Source organism: Hydra vulgaris, chromosome 09 (assembly GCF_038396675.1).
Source record: "Hydra vulgaris chromosome 09, alternate assembly HydraT2T_AEP".
In the NCBI taxonomy this organism is placed as follows: Eukaryota; Metazoa; Cnidaria; class Hydrozoa; order Anthoathecata; family Hydridae; genus Hydra; species Hydra vulgaris.
In genome coordinates, this window is record NC_088928.1 from 23,622,501 (window position 1) to 23,635,878 (window position 13,378).

At 27.7% G+C, this 13,378-nt stretch overlaps 1 protein-coding gene and 1 long non-coding RNA gene across 3 annotated transcripts; one reads left to right on the top strand and one right to left on the bottom strand.

Annotated features, from left to right (window-relative positions):
* Nucleotides 1-306: 306 nt before the first annotated feature.
* LOC136084658 (uncharacterized) lies at nucleotides 307-3,191 on the bottom strand. 2 transcript variants are annotated; one of them, XR_010640734.1, is made up of 5 exons: nucleotides 2,861-3,191; nucleotides 2,501-2,741; nucleotides 1,500-1,587; nucleotides 882-1,059; nucleotides 307-462 (listed from the first exon to the last, which is right to left on the bottom strand). It is a non-coding gene; the product is annotated as an uncharacterized LOC136084658 (long non-coding RNA). The 2 variants fall into 2 exon arrangements; XR_010640733.1 differs by having other exon boundaries at nucleotides 309-462; nucleotides 2,594-2,741.
* Nucleotides 3,192-11,379: 8,188 nt separating this feature from the next.
* Nucleotides 11,380-12,937, top strand: LOC136085352 (uncharacterized). The gene is made up of 2 exons (XM_065806652.1): nucleotides 11,380-11,662; nucleotides 11,847-12,937. The coding sequence occupies exons 1-2, from the start codon at nucleotides 11,380-11,382 to the stop codon at nucleotides 12,935-12,937; spliced, it is 1,374 nt and encodes a 457-aa protein (XP_065662724.1).
* Nucleotides 12,938-13,378: the final 441 nt, after the last annotated feature.

A 13,378-nucleotide genomic window follows, 5' to 3' on the forward strand; every position in this document is an offset into this window, starting at 1 on the left:
CAATTGAAGTTTGGCGATTAAAAATGAATTAAATTATTGCAAAAACGCCTACTTTTACCTTCTGTTTCAGCCCATATTATTTTTTATAATAGCGGCATACCATAGTAAGCTATATATTTTCTGAAAGAGAAGAAGTAGAGCTTTCTACTGATATATAGTATTATCTATATTGGGTTGGTTTAATGTTATCATTTTTTGTGAGACGGTCGTGGAATTGCTTTATTAGTATTTCCAAAATTTATTGCCAATCAAAAATGTGTTAAAAAATAATGAAATTATAGATAAAAAATGTTATTAAAGTTTAAATTTTTATTTATCCAAAGAACTTTTTATACAAAGAACGTTCCTCTCGAGCTTTTCGTTTGCCATTTCGATCCCCGGAAAGCTAAAAATATCTTTTCAGTCAATGTTCAAACTCTTTTCCTGATGCTCCTTATGTTAAAGCTCTTAATTTCACAGCATCTAAATAACACAAAGTTAAACCATAATGTGTGACAACATTGTATATATAGGATATATTTATTTATACAATAGTAAATAATTAAACTAAAATATATGACTAAAATGTACATTACACACAAACATATATAAACATAGGGTAATTAAAAAAACAATGCTTTTTTAATACTCTGCTCCTCAACCCTATTCCATATAATAAAATAACACTAGATATAAAATTTAAAAGAATATTTTTCATAAGACTCTGTAAACATAAGACGAGTTCATAATACTATCAAATTTTTTTTTTTTAAATTTTTTTTAAATGTCAACCTGGTACTAAAAAGATGTAAAAACTAAATAAAAATTTCAAAATTAATAACAATTTTATATAAAAAACATTTAAAAATAATTATTATTAAGAAACTAAATACAAATGTTACATATAGAATGAAACTTCTTCTTATTCAATAATTTTAATGGCATTGCTTTCAAAGCAGGCTTATTGTTTCCTCCTGACCAATCAATTGTCTTCTCTATATTGGTGCCAATCATCATTGGAATCATATTCCAAACAATCTTTTTCATTTTCAAATCACCTTTGGATGTTAATTTACTGCTCTAAAATTTAAATAGACATTATGCATGATAAATATCATTGCTTTCAAACTTAATAGAAAAGTCGCAGAACTAAACAATTTTAAGTTTATTTAAATTTATCTTTGCACTTTACCAGTACATTAATAACTTTCTTATCTGAATCAATATCTTCATTTAATTTGATCAAACTTTCCTCGTCATTTATTGAAATCATAAAAAATTCATCAAGTAGAATTGATTCACTGTTTTTGTTTAAAATTCCAATAAGTTAACTAATTAGTGCATTATTATTATCCAACTTTTTATTTAAGTTTTCCTCTGAAAATAAGCAGCTCTATTTCAACTGCTATAGAAATTTTGAATAAATTTTTTTTTAATACAATCTTTAAAAAAAATTAGAATAAAAAAAACTGAGTATTATTAAAATAACTCTAAGTATAAATGGTAAGAATACTACTAACCAGTTCAATGAAGTGTTCTTTTAATCACATCGGCAAGAAACCATCTCAGAGATAAACATCCATTGGATGTCACTTAAGACCCAAAAAACTAAAATAATGAAAAAATAATAATAATGAAACAGTTAAACTCAATTTAATAATTTAAAGTTAGCATTTACTTATTCACTTATTCAGTTAGCATTTAATTATTCAGTTAGCTTTTATTTAAATGCATATATATATATATATATATATATATATATATATATATATATATATATATATATATATATATATATATATATATATATATATATATATATAAGCAACTTTTATAGAGGGAAAAGTACATACATCGACTATAGCCTGACTCGCAAGGGAGTGCTGCTACATCGACTGAGGGTTTGGTTAGAGTCAGCATCAAGGTCAGGCTTAGGGTTAAGGTTACGCCAAGGTTTAAATATGGTTGTTATATTACTGTAATTAATCGTTTTTGTAAATAGATTAAAATAAAAATGAAATAAAATATATAATAAATAAAAATAACAAAAACAAATATAAAAAACATTTTTATAATAAAAAAAATGAATTTAAATATGTATAAATAAAAATAAAAATATAAAAAAAATTAAAAAATGATTATATTTATGATAAAAATAGTATAGAAAAAGTTAAAAAAAAACATAACAAATTATTAAATTCTTTTGTTTGTTTATTTAAAATGTTGATTTGATTAAAATAAGTTTTTACTTTGAAATATGGGCAATTTTCTAAGATAGGTGGAATTGACCTAAAGTTTTGTCTGAGATAAGTGTTGTTTAAGAGGGTAAGTCAATAATAAAACTGTATTGTCTAAAATGAAAAAGGACACAATTTATTAACTAAAAGGCATATAAAACTGTAAAAAGGCAGTCTTTTAAAAAATAATTTTTTTTCAGCAACTGCAGAGTGTCAGTTTCTGAACTTAAATATACAAATTTGTAATGATATACATCTCAATAAAATAATGAAAGTAAACCAACATCATGATATGCTGATCATCATCTAAACTACATATGATCATCATAATCACATAATGATATCATCATCGCAATCATCATGATCATGATCATCACCTGGTAGGATAAAGACTCTTCCGAAATCTGTTTTCTTCACCCTTATTGTTTGAAAAAAAGTCTGGAGAAACTTTTTCCACAGGTAATTTTATCAGGTCTTCACCCTCGTTGTAATTTTTCACATAGCCATATGTTTAGTCATATGTAACTAAAAAAATCAAAATAGTAAAAAATTGTTAAAAAAATACTTCAAAATAACAAACAAACAAAAAATTATATACTATAGAAAAAATATATATTTGTAAAAATATACATAAAAGAACTAACCAGAGCTATACAAAATACTTATACCATAACCAACCCAATCATCCATATAATTTTCACATTTTTAATGGCTTGGTTAATGCCAATTGGTCTTATAGAAGCATGAGCATCCACAGATATCATTTGTTATCCATTTTACAGGTAAAACAGCCAATGAGTTTTTTTTAATTAATAAATTTAACAATATGATAAAACTTATTCATTGTTCTCATAGAAATAAATAATATGCTAAATGTAGTAATAAATCGTATTAAAAATAGTAATTATAGGCATTAAGTGTAATTACAATTGATCATTTTGTTATATTTGATAATAAAAAAAACAACAACTTAAATTTGAGAAATGTTAAAATATAGAGCAATAAAAAATACCAAAAGTATTTCAGAAAATAAAATGCAAGTAAATGATGAAAAAAACGCATTACATGACATTTATCGAAAACATTTTTATGTCATATATATGATTTAAAGTCATTTATTTAAATTATTTACTATGGAATGTCTTATTACAAACAATATTTATATAATATTGTTGTTAATAAAAGAAAACACTTGACACACAACATAAAAAATAAAATAAATAATGAGCGCTCTTTGTTATCAAGAATAAAAATCAACAAATTACAACAAACTATAACAAGTGCAGTGTGATGAACCCAATAAAAACAAAAACCTCTTGATAAAGGCTTTATTCAACAATAAAGTACTAATCTAAAGATATAAGAGTTTAAATATATACATAACACAAATAGTTCAAAAACAATAATATAAACACTAGGAATCACAACAATCTTCCCATCTATATAGAAAAGACAACTAGTTTCATCAGTTTAGTATAAAGTCATCAAATTTTACAGGAACTTTGCAAGTTCTTGAAGAATGTTGCAAAACAACAGTAGATGACTCATTTATTGGTTTATTTACTTCAACACTTATTTCAGATGTAATTTTTGGTTTTTATTTACATTAAATACTTAGGCAGTTACATTATCATGAGATTTCAGTGATGGGCTTCTATTGACATTAAATACTTCCACAGTTACATTATCATGAGATTCAATAATTCTATTCTCATTGATATTATAAGACTTTTCTTGTGGAGCAGAATATGGTGCAAGAGCTTGAAGTAAAACAGTTGATTCTCGTCCGCCTGAGTAACGAATATTAGCATATGTTGGGTTTACATCCACTAATTCAACTTTATCAACAAGATTATCGTTTTTGTTTGTTCGCACAAAATGTCTAAAAAAAAATGGGATCAGGAGTTAACCATGAGGGTAATGAAGTTCTACATGATGAACACCGAGGGAAACTTAATATTCTTTCATGGGGTGTACAATTAGTTGCATTTGATAATAACGAACGGAGTGAGTGAAGGGCATCAGATAGAACGACTTCCCAATTTCTAACATCTAGGTTGTGGGTTTTTAGTGCCAAACAAATATTTCTCCATATCAAACCATTATATCTCTCAACTTGTCCATTACTGATAGGATGATATGGAGTAGAATTACTTGTTGCAATTCCTTTCTGAGTCAGGTAAGATTTTAGTTCATTAGATATGAATGATGAGCCTCTGTCAGAATGACTACAAGTTGGAAAACCACAAAAAGAGAATATTTGGTCTAAACATTTCACAACGGTTGTTGAACTGATATCTGGACATGGGATAACAAATGGATACCGAGAATATTTATCAATAACTGTAAATAAATACTTATTTCTAGAATTAGATAGCAATGGTCCTTTAAAATCTATACTTAGACAATCCATTGAACGTATCGATTTGATTAACTTACTGACATTCGCAGATCGATAAAACTTTGGTTTTAATTCTGAACAAATATGGCAGTTAGAACAAACTTTCTTGACCTCTTCCGTGGAAAAAGGTAAGTTCTTAGATTTAACAAAGTGAAGCATACGAGTGACTCCTGGATGACATAAACAGTTATGTATATCGCTTAGGTTTGTTTGAGGTTGAGTTGTGGCACAAAAAAGCACACATAAGTGCATCAGGGACTACATTATCACTTCCAGGACGATATGATATAGTATAGCTAAACTCTGCTAACTCCATCCTCCAGCACTGAATCTTACTATTTTCTATCGCCATTTTCGAACAGCTTCAATAATAGCTACTGCTTCTTTTTCTACTGCTGGGTAATTAAATTAACTTTTGTTTAATGTCCGAGACATGAAAGCAACTGGATGACCATTTTGATTCAAGGTAGCTGATACAGCTACATCGGATGCATCACATTCAACAACAAAAGGTAAGCTCTCATCAATAGAGCTCAAAATGGCAGAGTGAAGTTCCCTTTTAAGTAATTGAAATGCTTCAAATGCTTCACTATCGATTGGGAAGGATTTAACATTAATTAACGGACGAATTTTATTAGCAAAAGAAGAGATCCATTTTGAGTAATAAGAAAACATACCCAAAGTTTGACGAAGTGATAAAACATCAGAAGGAGGAGGTAGTAAATCTAAAGGACGTAATCGTTCAGTATATGGTTTTATATTGTTATGAATAATGCAATAACCAAGAATATTTATCGAAGGAACTGAAATGACAGATTTTGATTCATTTAATGTCAAGCCCCAACGTTGTGAGGCGCTTTGAAACTGTAGACAATTTTCATCATGTACCTGATCATAGCCACCAATGGTTATATTGTCAAGGTATGGAAAAGTGTCATGTAACTTTTCTTCTTCAACAAATTTGTCCATAGATCTTTGGAACATAGACACACCATTAGTAACTCCAAATGGAATCCTCTAAAATTGGAACAATTTTCAATTTGCCTCAAATGTTGTATACTTTTTATCTGAATTTTTTATAGGAATTTGATGGTAAGCACTTTTTAAGTCGAAGGTAGAGAACACCTTGTATTTTGCAAGTTCATTTATCATATCATCTCTTCTAGGAAGAGAATATGCATCTAATTGGGTGTAAAGGTTAACTGTTTGAGAGTAATCAATGCAGAGTCTTTTTTGTTTGATTTAGTAAGATCCTTTACAACCACTACTTGGGCTCTCCATGGTAAGAAGCATGGCTCAACTATACCATCTGATAATAACTGTGATATTTCACTTTCAATAAAATTTTGGTCATCTTTATTAAATCTTCTTGATTTAGTAGCTATTGGCTGCGTTTTATCTGAAATACTTGTAAACAAGGAAGGTATTTTTATTTTAGCCTTTTGCAGTGCACATAGGTTATTTTTCCTCGTGACTATTAAGTCTTCTTTTTCTCCACCAAATGGAAAAATAAGATTTTTGTGTTGCTTTTGGAAGTCATAGCCAAGTATGATATCACTACAAAGATTTTCCAAGATACCAAATCGAACATTATTATACAGTAAACCATTTAGTTTGAGGTTAACTGAACAAAAACCCACTAATCCAGACTCCATTGTTGTGAGGGCCATAGAAAATTTTCGTTTACTGGGTAATGTTTTTATTTTCAAAGTATCAATAATTTTTTTGCTTATAAAATCATCTGAACTACAAGAATCAATTAGTGCTGTTAATGATTCATTATTAATTTTGACAACAACAGATGCATGAAAAAGGCTCTCAGGACAACCACTTGAAACAGTACACAAACTTGGTTTATGCACTGCAGCTGTAACACTGTGGGTCTTTTTGATTGGCCGGCCAAGACAAACTTTGGAGAAATGTCCTTTTTTTCCACATTTAAAACATGTAACATTTTGAGCCAGACAATTTTTCTGAGCAGAGGTTCGATTAAGTTGGTTGTGAGGTTGATTACCACAATAAATACAATTTGTTTGTGGATGAACAAGCATTGCATTGAGTGCTGCTGAAGATTCTTCTGGTAACTTTATAGTAGCAACAATATTTGGACTGGTTGATGATGGGGGGGGGGGGGGTTTCTGTAAATAAGACTCAGAGTTCCTCTGAGCAATTTCAAGAGAGTGAGCTTGGTTAAATGCTGATTGTAAATTCAATGTTAAATTTTCAAGAAGGCGTTGGCGAATGTAATTTGAAGTTATTCCAGAAATAAAAGCATCTCTTATTTGTTCCTCTCGATATTGTTCAGGTGAAACATCTTAATAGTTACAGTTTTTGCTAAGTTTGCGTAGTTCCTGAAGAAAGTCTTCAAGACATTCACCTTATGTTTAATATCTTATAAGTAATTGATGCCTTGCAAAAATTTCATTAGGGGTTTTATATATAAGTTTTCCAGTGTTTCAATGATGCTCTCATAGGAATCACACTCTTCAATGCAATCATAAACATTTGATGATACAAAATTAATGATGGAGCGAAATCTGGAGTGTCTTCTCCACAATCGTCTATAAAATTCTCAAATGTTCGTTTCAAATGCTTCCATTCTTTCGAAGCAGTTGGTGCATTATGGTCAAGATCAAGCCTCGTTGGTTTTAAGATCTTTGACATTTTATATATTTATTATTTATGTTGAATAAACTGTGATGAACCCAATAAAAACAAAAACCTCTTGATAAAGGCTTTATTCAACAATAATGTACTAATCTAAAGATATAAGAGTTTAAATATATACATATTGCAAATAGTTCAAAAACAATAATAAAAACACTAGAAATCACAACATGCAGCAAGACACACTTGAGAAAATTGTCATTTAAAGTTGCAACATGTTCAACTTTTTCCAAATTTAATGCTAAAAATATTCCTAATAGACTTGAATCATAAGGATAAGTAAAAAAACTTGATTTTTTCTGTACACAATATAGGTATTCTCATCAAAATTACAAATACTTTGCACTAAACAAATTTCATTGCCTAACACAAATATTGCCACATGTTGCTTTAAGATAAAAATTTGGTAAGTAAACATTATATTATATTCAAAATCTTAAAAAATCAGGTTATGGTCCTTTGTTAATTTAGTTTATAAACTTAATTTTTTGATCAGGTAAAAACTCATTTACTACAGCATTACATTCAGACTGATTCGCTGAATCAGTCTGATTGCGCAATCTGATTCGCTGATTTTGAAAGAGAGGCTTTGGCACGTATGTTCAAATCAAAACGAATGTCAAAAAACGTATTGAATAATAAAAGTGAATTTGAGCAATTTCATAAAAAACCAAATAATAGCAAAAAAAAATTATGATTTTTCTATCCAATTTTGTGCAATATAGTACAAATACTTATACAAACCCTCACAAATTAAAACATCCGTGATTTTCAGAATTTTTTCTTAAAAATAAAGATTTTTAAAAATTAGTTTTTTTTTCTAATTCTAAGATATAAAAAAGACAACCATTGTAACAAACTATAAACCAGATGGTGAAACATGACTATGCTGTGATTCTCATACGATAGATTTTTTAAAAGAGTTTTAAAATTTACCTACTAATATGAATAGACTATTATTAACTTGGTAAATTTTTTTCAAATTAAGTTCCCATTTATCCAATCATTTAGCAAAAAAAGTATTTTGAAAAAATAGCCTAATTTTGCTTTAGAACTTTACACTTATTACTCCCATATATAAATCATATACAACACTAAAAAAATTTGAGAGTATTGCTTATTGGTTGTTATAGCTACCCCAGATGATTTGCAACACTCTTAAATTGAAAGCAATAGTAAGCAAGAGCAAATTTAGATATCCTTTGGTAATGTATAGTAATAAAAGATTACAAAGTATTGTAGCATAATAAGCTATTAGAAAAAATCTATAACCTGATGTCCACAAGTGTGTTTTGATATAGTAAACTAATTACCAAAAGCAATAACTCTCAACTTACCACACCTTTATGAAAAACTAAGTATAAAAAGGTAGAAATAAGAAAGATTGCTAACATGCAAGTTAATGTTGTTGTTTATTTCAATTTCAAAACTCAATACATGTTTGTTGATATATAGCTTTTAACCTGAACAAAATAGTCGTTTTTATATTCTATAATTAATATAAAATGTATATCCTTTAATAGCAACTGATGGTAAATAATATTAAATAAAGCAGCAAACTTTGATAAATTTTATATATTTATAATGCTAATAATTTATTTTACATTATATACTCCAGAAGAGAAAGAAAATATGTCTGCTCTAAAAAAATTAGAAAAAAAATCTTAAATAAAATGTACTCCGTATTTAAAAATTTTATTTATAGTTTTATTATGTAATTTTTAATATAACCAATAAAAACAAGTGTTCTTTTTTTAAATTTCTGTGAATATCTCTTGTTTATTTATATAAAACAGAAATGCGTTATGTTTTATTTTGATGTAATATTAATAATTTTTTTGAAAACTTGCTTCTTCAAATGTAAAAGCTAATTTTGATGAAGTTATTTTTATTACAAAAATTGCCATAATTCACCTTTATTTGGTTAAACTTTTTGACTTTAATACTCAGTAAAGTTTTAATGTTCAGTGAAAAAACAAATATCACTTTTTTTGTTAAACTTTCCAATAGATTATTATCCAATTTATTATTCAAATTATTTCCATTAGATTAATATCCAATTTTCATCCTATATAATATATATAAAGAAAAATATTGATGTACGCCTTATCAGCCTTCTCAAAATTTAGGTTGAACAGTAACTTCTTCAGGGTTCGTAGATTAATATGAAACATGTAAGCTAGTTTGGCAAAACATCTGTAAAAATTTTCTTTTTCCTAAATTTTAAATGTTAAACTGTTTATAATTAACAAGTTGGTATAAAGATGCAGTAACGAGCTTAGAACAACCTCTACCTCAGCTTAAAATTTATACTTTGCATATTTTAAGTACTTTACCAGTAGTCTGGTGCAATTGCATATAAACTTTGTATTGAGCATGCTTTATAGAACACGGACATTATATTTGATGAGAAACACATTAAGAAATCTTACAAAATTGCACACATGCAAATTCAAGTGAAATATTTCAAAAGTTTATACATACAAAACACATTTTATAATAGCAAAAATATTCATAGCATGACAACTTATTTTGTTCTTTTTTTTGATAATTTTCTTTTCTTTCTTTAATTACTCTTTTTTCATTAAAACGATCGATTTTAATCACTTGGTTTAGTTTTTTAAATCTTTTTTTTTTTTTTTCAATTACTGCAATACAAAAATGCCACAATCATTTACCATAATCCACTTTTATTTATGCCATAATCCTTTTTTGTTTGGTTAATTTATTTGACTTCAATACTTTTTCTTGCTTTTAATGTCAGTGTTTATATGTAACTGTACAAAAATTACTGTTCTGTAAACAAACATAAATATCACTTCTTTTGTTAAATTTTAAAATATTTTATAACTTAATGCAGACTGCCAAAATTTTTATAAATTTAAAAAAAGTTTTTAATGGTTTAACACGATGTTTTATTAAAGTTACGTAATAAAAAAATATATCAGCCTCCTCCAAACTATGGTTGAAACAAAGCATGAAAACAAAATCTCCTCAGAGCTCATATATTGACATGGAACATGTAAACTAGTTTTGCAATTAATACAAATTTTCTTTTTTAAAAAACTTTAATGTTCAACCCTTTATAATAAACATGTAAGTCAGTTTATAAATAAAGGTCTTCACCAGTAGTCACGAAAAACTGCATATAAACTTTGTATGCAAAAGTGCTTCACTATTAGTCTCGTACAGCATATTTATATATTTTAACTATGTATTTGAGAATACTTTAAGGCCAAGAGCATATTTTAAGAGAAACACATTTGTAGATTTTTTCAACAATTTACTTCAACACATTTTTTTTTTTCGTTTCTTAAAATTAACAATATAATCTTTATCACCAAGACAAACTTTATTTAAATTTTTACGAGTGAAAATTCTCTTGTACAAATAGATTTTGATACATTTTAAATACTCTGAAGAGTACTAAAATAAAATGAATTTCCTGTGTTGATAGTAACACATGACTTGTATTGATAAACATAGTATATCATTACTTTGAAATTTATTTCAAAAATCTGTTTGTTTTGAATTTCATTATATTTTTCAACAAAATCGCACTTGCCTCTCTTTCAAAATCAGCGAATCAGATTGCTCATTTTTCTGACTATTCTGAGCCTGTATAGGGTTTCAAAATATGCCTCCGGCTTCCAGCAAAAACTCGGCTCCGGCTGCTCGTAACGTCAATAGAAGAATAAGATTTAAAAGTATACCTTGCCGTCTATTCATAAATTTTTTAATGAATGAAAAATAAACTATTACATTTTTTTGAAGAATCAGTCCCTATCATAAACACTTTCATTTCGTACTTGCAAATTTATGCCTTTGCCTGGTCATTTCTACAAAATTTTTTCAACAAACTTTTTAAGCATCAAATTCCAAATTCCAAACGTTTTCTCATTTTTTTTTCTGTCAATGCATACTCAATGGTATGTACTTGTTGCTATTTTCGTTTTTGTTTCGCCGATATATATTTAAAACTATTTATATAAAAAATTAACTCAAGATGATTATGAATCAGTCGAAAATGTTACTGAAAAATCCCGAGAAAAAATGTTTGTTAAATCTAAATATCGTCTGATCAAAAAATTTAATATGTTGAAAAATATAAATTCAAAAGAAAAAGCTGAGACTCCTTCATTTCTTAAAGATGTCGTATTAAACCTATGTGAAACGGAAATACCTGAAAACCACAGAAATCTTTTAGAACTAGGACCTAAATTTGTTCCAACTATACAAAATATACCCTATTTAGACATTATTTCAGTAACAGAATCCACTGCGTTAAAACTAGAGTATAGCAACAAAATTGAGAGTTCACAAGACTTACGCAGAAACGTGTTGAGGCAACTTAAAATGCTTAAACCTCAAAAAAACAGTAATTTGAATTATAAATAGAGTGAAGCATTAAAACAAATAAAAGAGGACAAAAACGTAAGTATGGTGTAATTAAAGCGCACAAACCGGAAAAATCATACCCTATGCGATTAGTAGTTTCAACCATCGGGACACCAAGTTATGGAATATCACAATATCTAGTAAATATATTTCAACCAATTTAGAGTTACAAACTAAGTTAAAAAATTCGTCAACTTCTGTAAAAACAGCTAAACTTTGGAATATATCAAACGATGAAATACAGGTATCTTATGGCGTTGTCAATTTATATCTATCAATTCCTCTGGGAGAGGCTACAAAAATTCTTCTTGATATGTTAGAGCACTTCCCAAATTTAAATAAACTAACAAAACTAAGCGTTTCAGAAATAAAATCACTAATAGAACTGTGTTTATATAAATGTTATTTTTTATGGAATGAAGAAATTCACGAGCTTGTAGATTCAGGTCCAATAGGACTTTCACTCATGGTAGTACTTGCGGAAGGTTTCCTGCAATTTTTTGAAAATAAAGCAATCGACATTGCGCTTCATTCTAATCCACCGTTAGTAATAAAATCGTTTTTCAGGTACGTAAATGATAGCCACGCAAGATTTACAAATAAAAATAATGCCATCCGTTTTCAACAAATATTAAACAGTCAACATCATGCCATCAAATACACAATTGAATTGGAAGATGAAAACAAAATATTAATTTTTTTAGATATCCAAATAACCAATAATCGAAAAGGTAATTATGATTTTAACATTCATCGAAAAAAAGCAATAACAAATATTCAGGTTAAGCCCAATTCAAACCACGATCCAAAAATCTTAGAAGGAATATTTAAAGGATTTATTCATAGAGCTTTATCAATTTGCTCTGAAAAATTTTTAAATAAAGAAATCAATTTCCTAATAAATGTGTTTGCTGAAAATGGATATGAAAAGAAAAAATTGCAAAACCTTGCAAATATTGTTATAAAAAAACGACACTCAAATAATGAAATAATTTTATCTAACAACGAAGCAACCATGCCAACTATATCACTACCGTGGATCCCAATATTATTACCAAAACTTCGAAAAATCTTTAGGAAAGCAGGTTACGGGGCAGTCTTTAAATCTAGTGCAAATCTTAAATCTTTGCTAACTTCACGCAACAAAACAAAACTACCATCAAATAGCCATCCCGGAGTATACCTAATAGAATGCGAGTGTAACAAAAATGATAATTGCAACAAGAACAAAACAACACCAAAAAAATGTTTTTGAAGAAAAATTAGAACAATCTGCTATTGGACATCATAAAATTAAATGTTCATGTGGTATAAAATGGGATCAAGTAAAGACGTTAAAAGTAGAACCCAAAAAATTTGAAAGAAAGTTCGAGAGGCAATCGAAATTCAGTTCAACAAATGCGGACCTAAAAATGGAGGTATGAATTTAGATGATGGTCAATATGTAAAGACGCAATTCTGGACGCCATATTTTTTATACCTACGTAATATTAAAAAAGCCCAATTAAAGCAAAAATTAAAAGAAGCCATTAAAATGTGACGTTACCGTTTGATTGTGACTTAATTTAATAATTTGTAATTAAAGCTGAAGATGCTAGTATCAATAATCTAGCAAAAATTTCTTAGAAAAATAAAAAAATTAGTATTGAGAGAATTTGTATTTATTGATGTTCATATATTAAATTTATTCAACTCT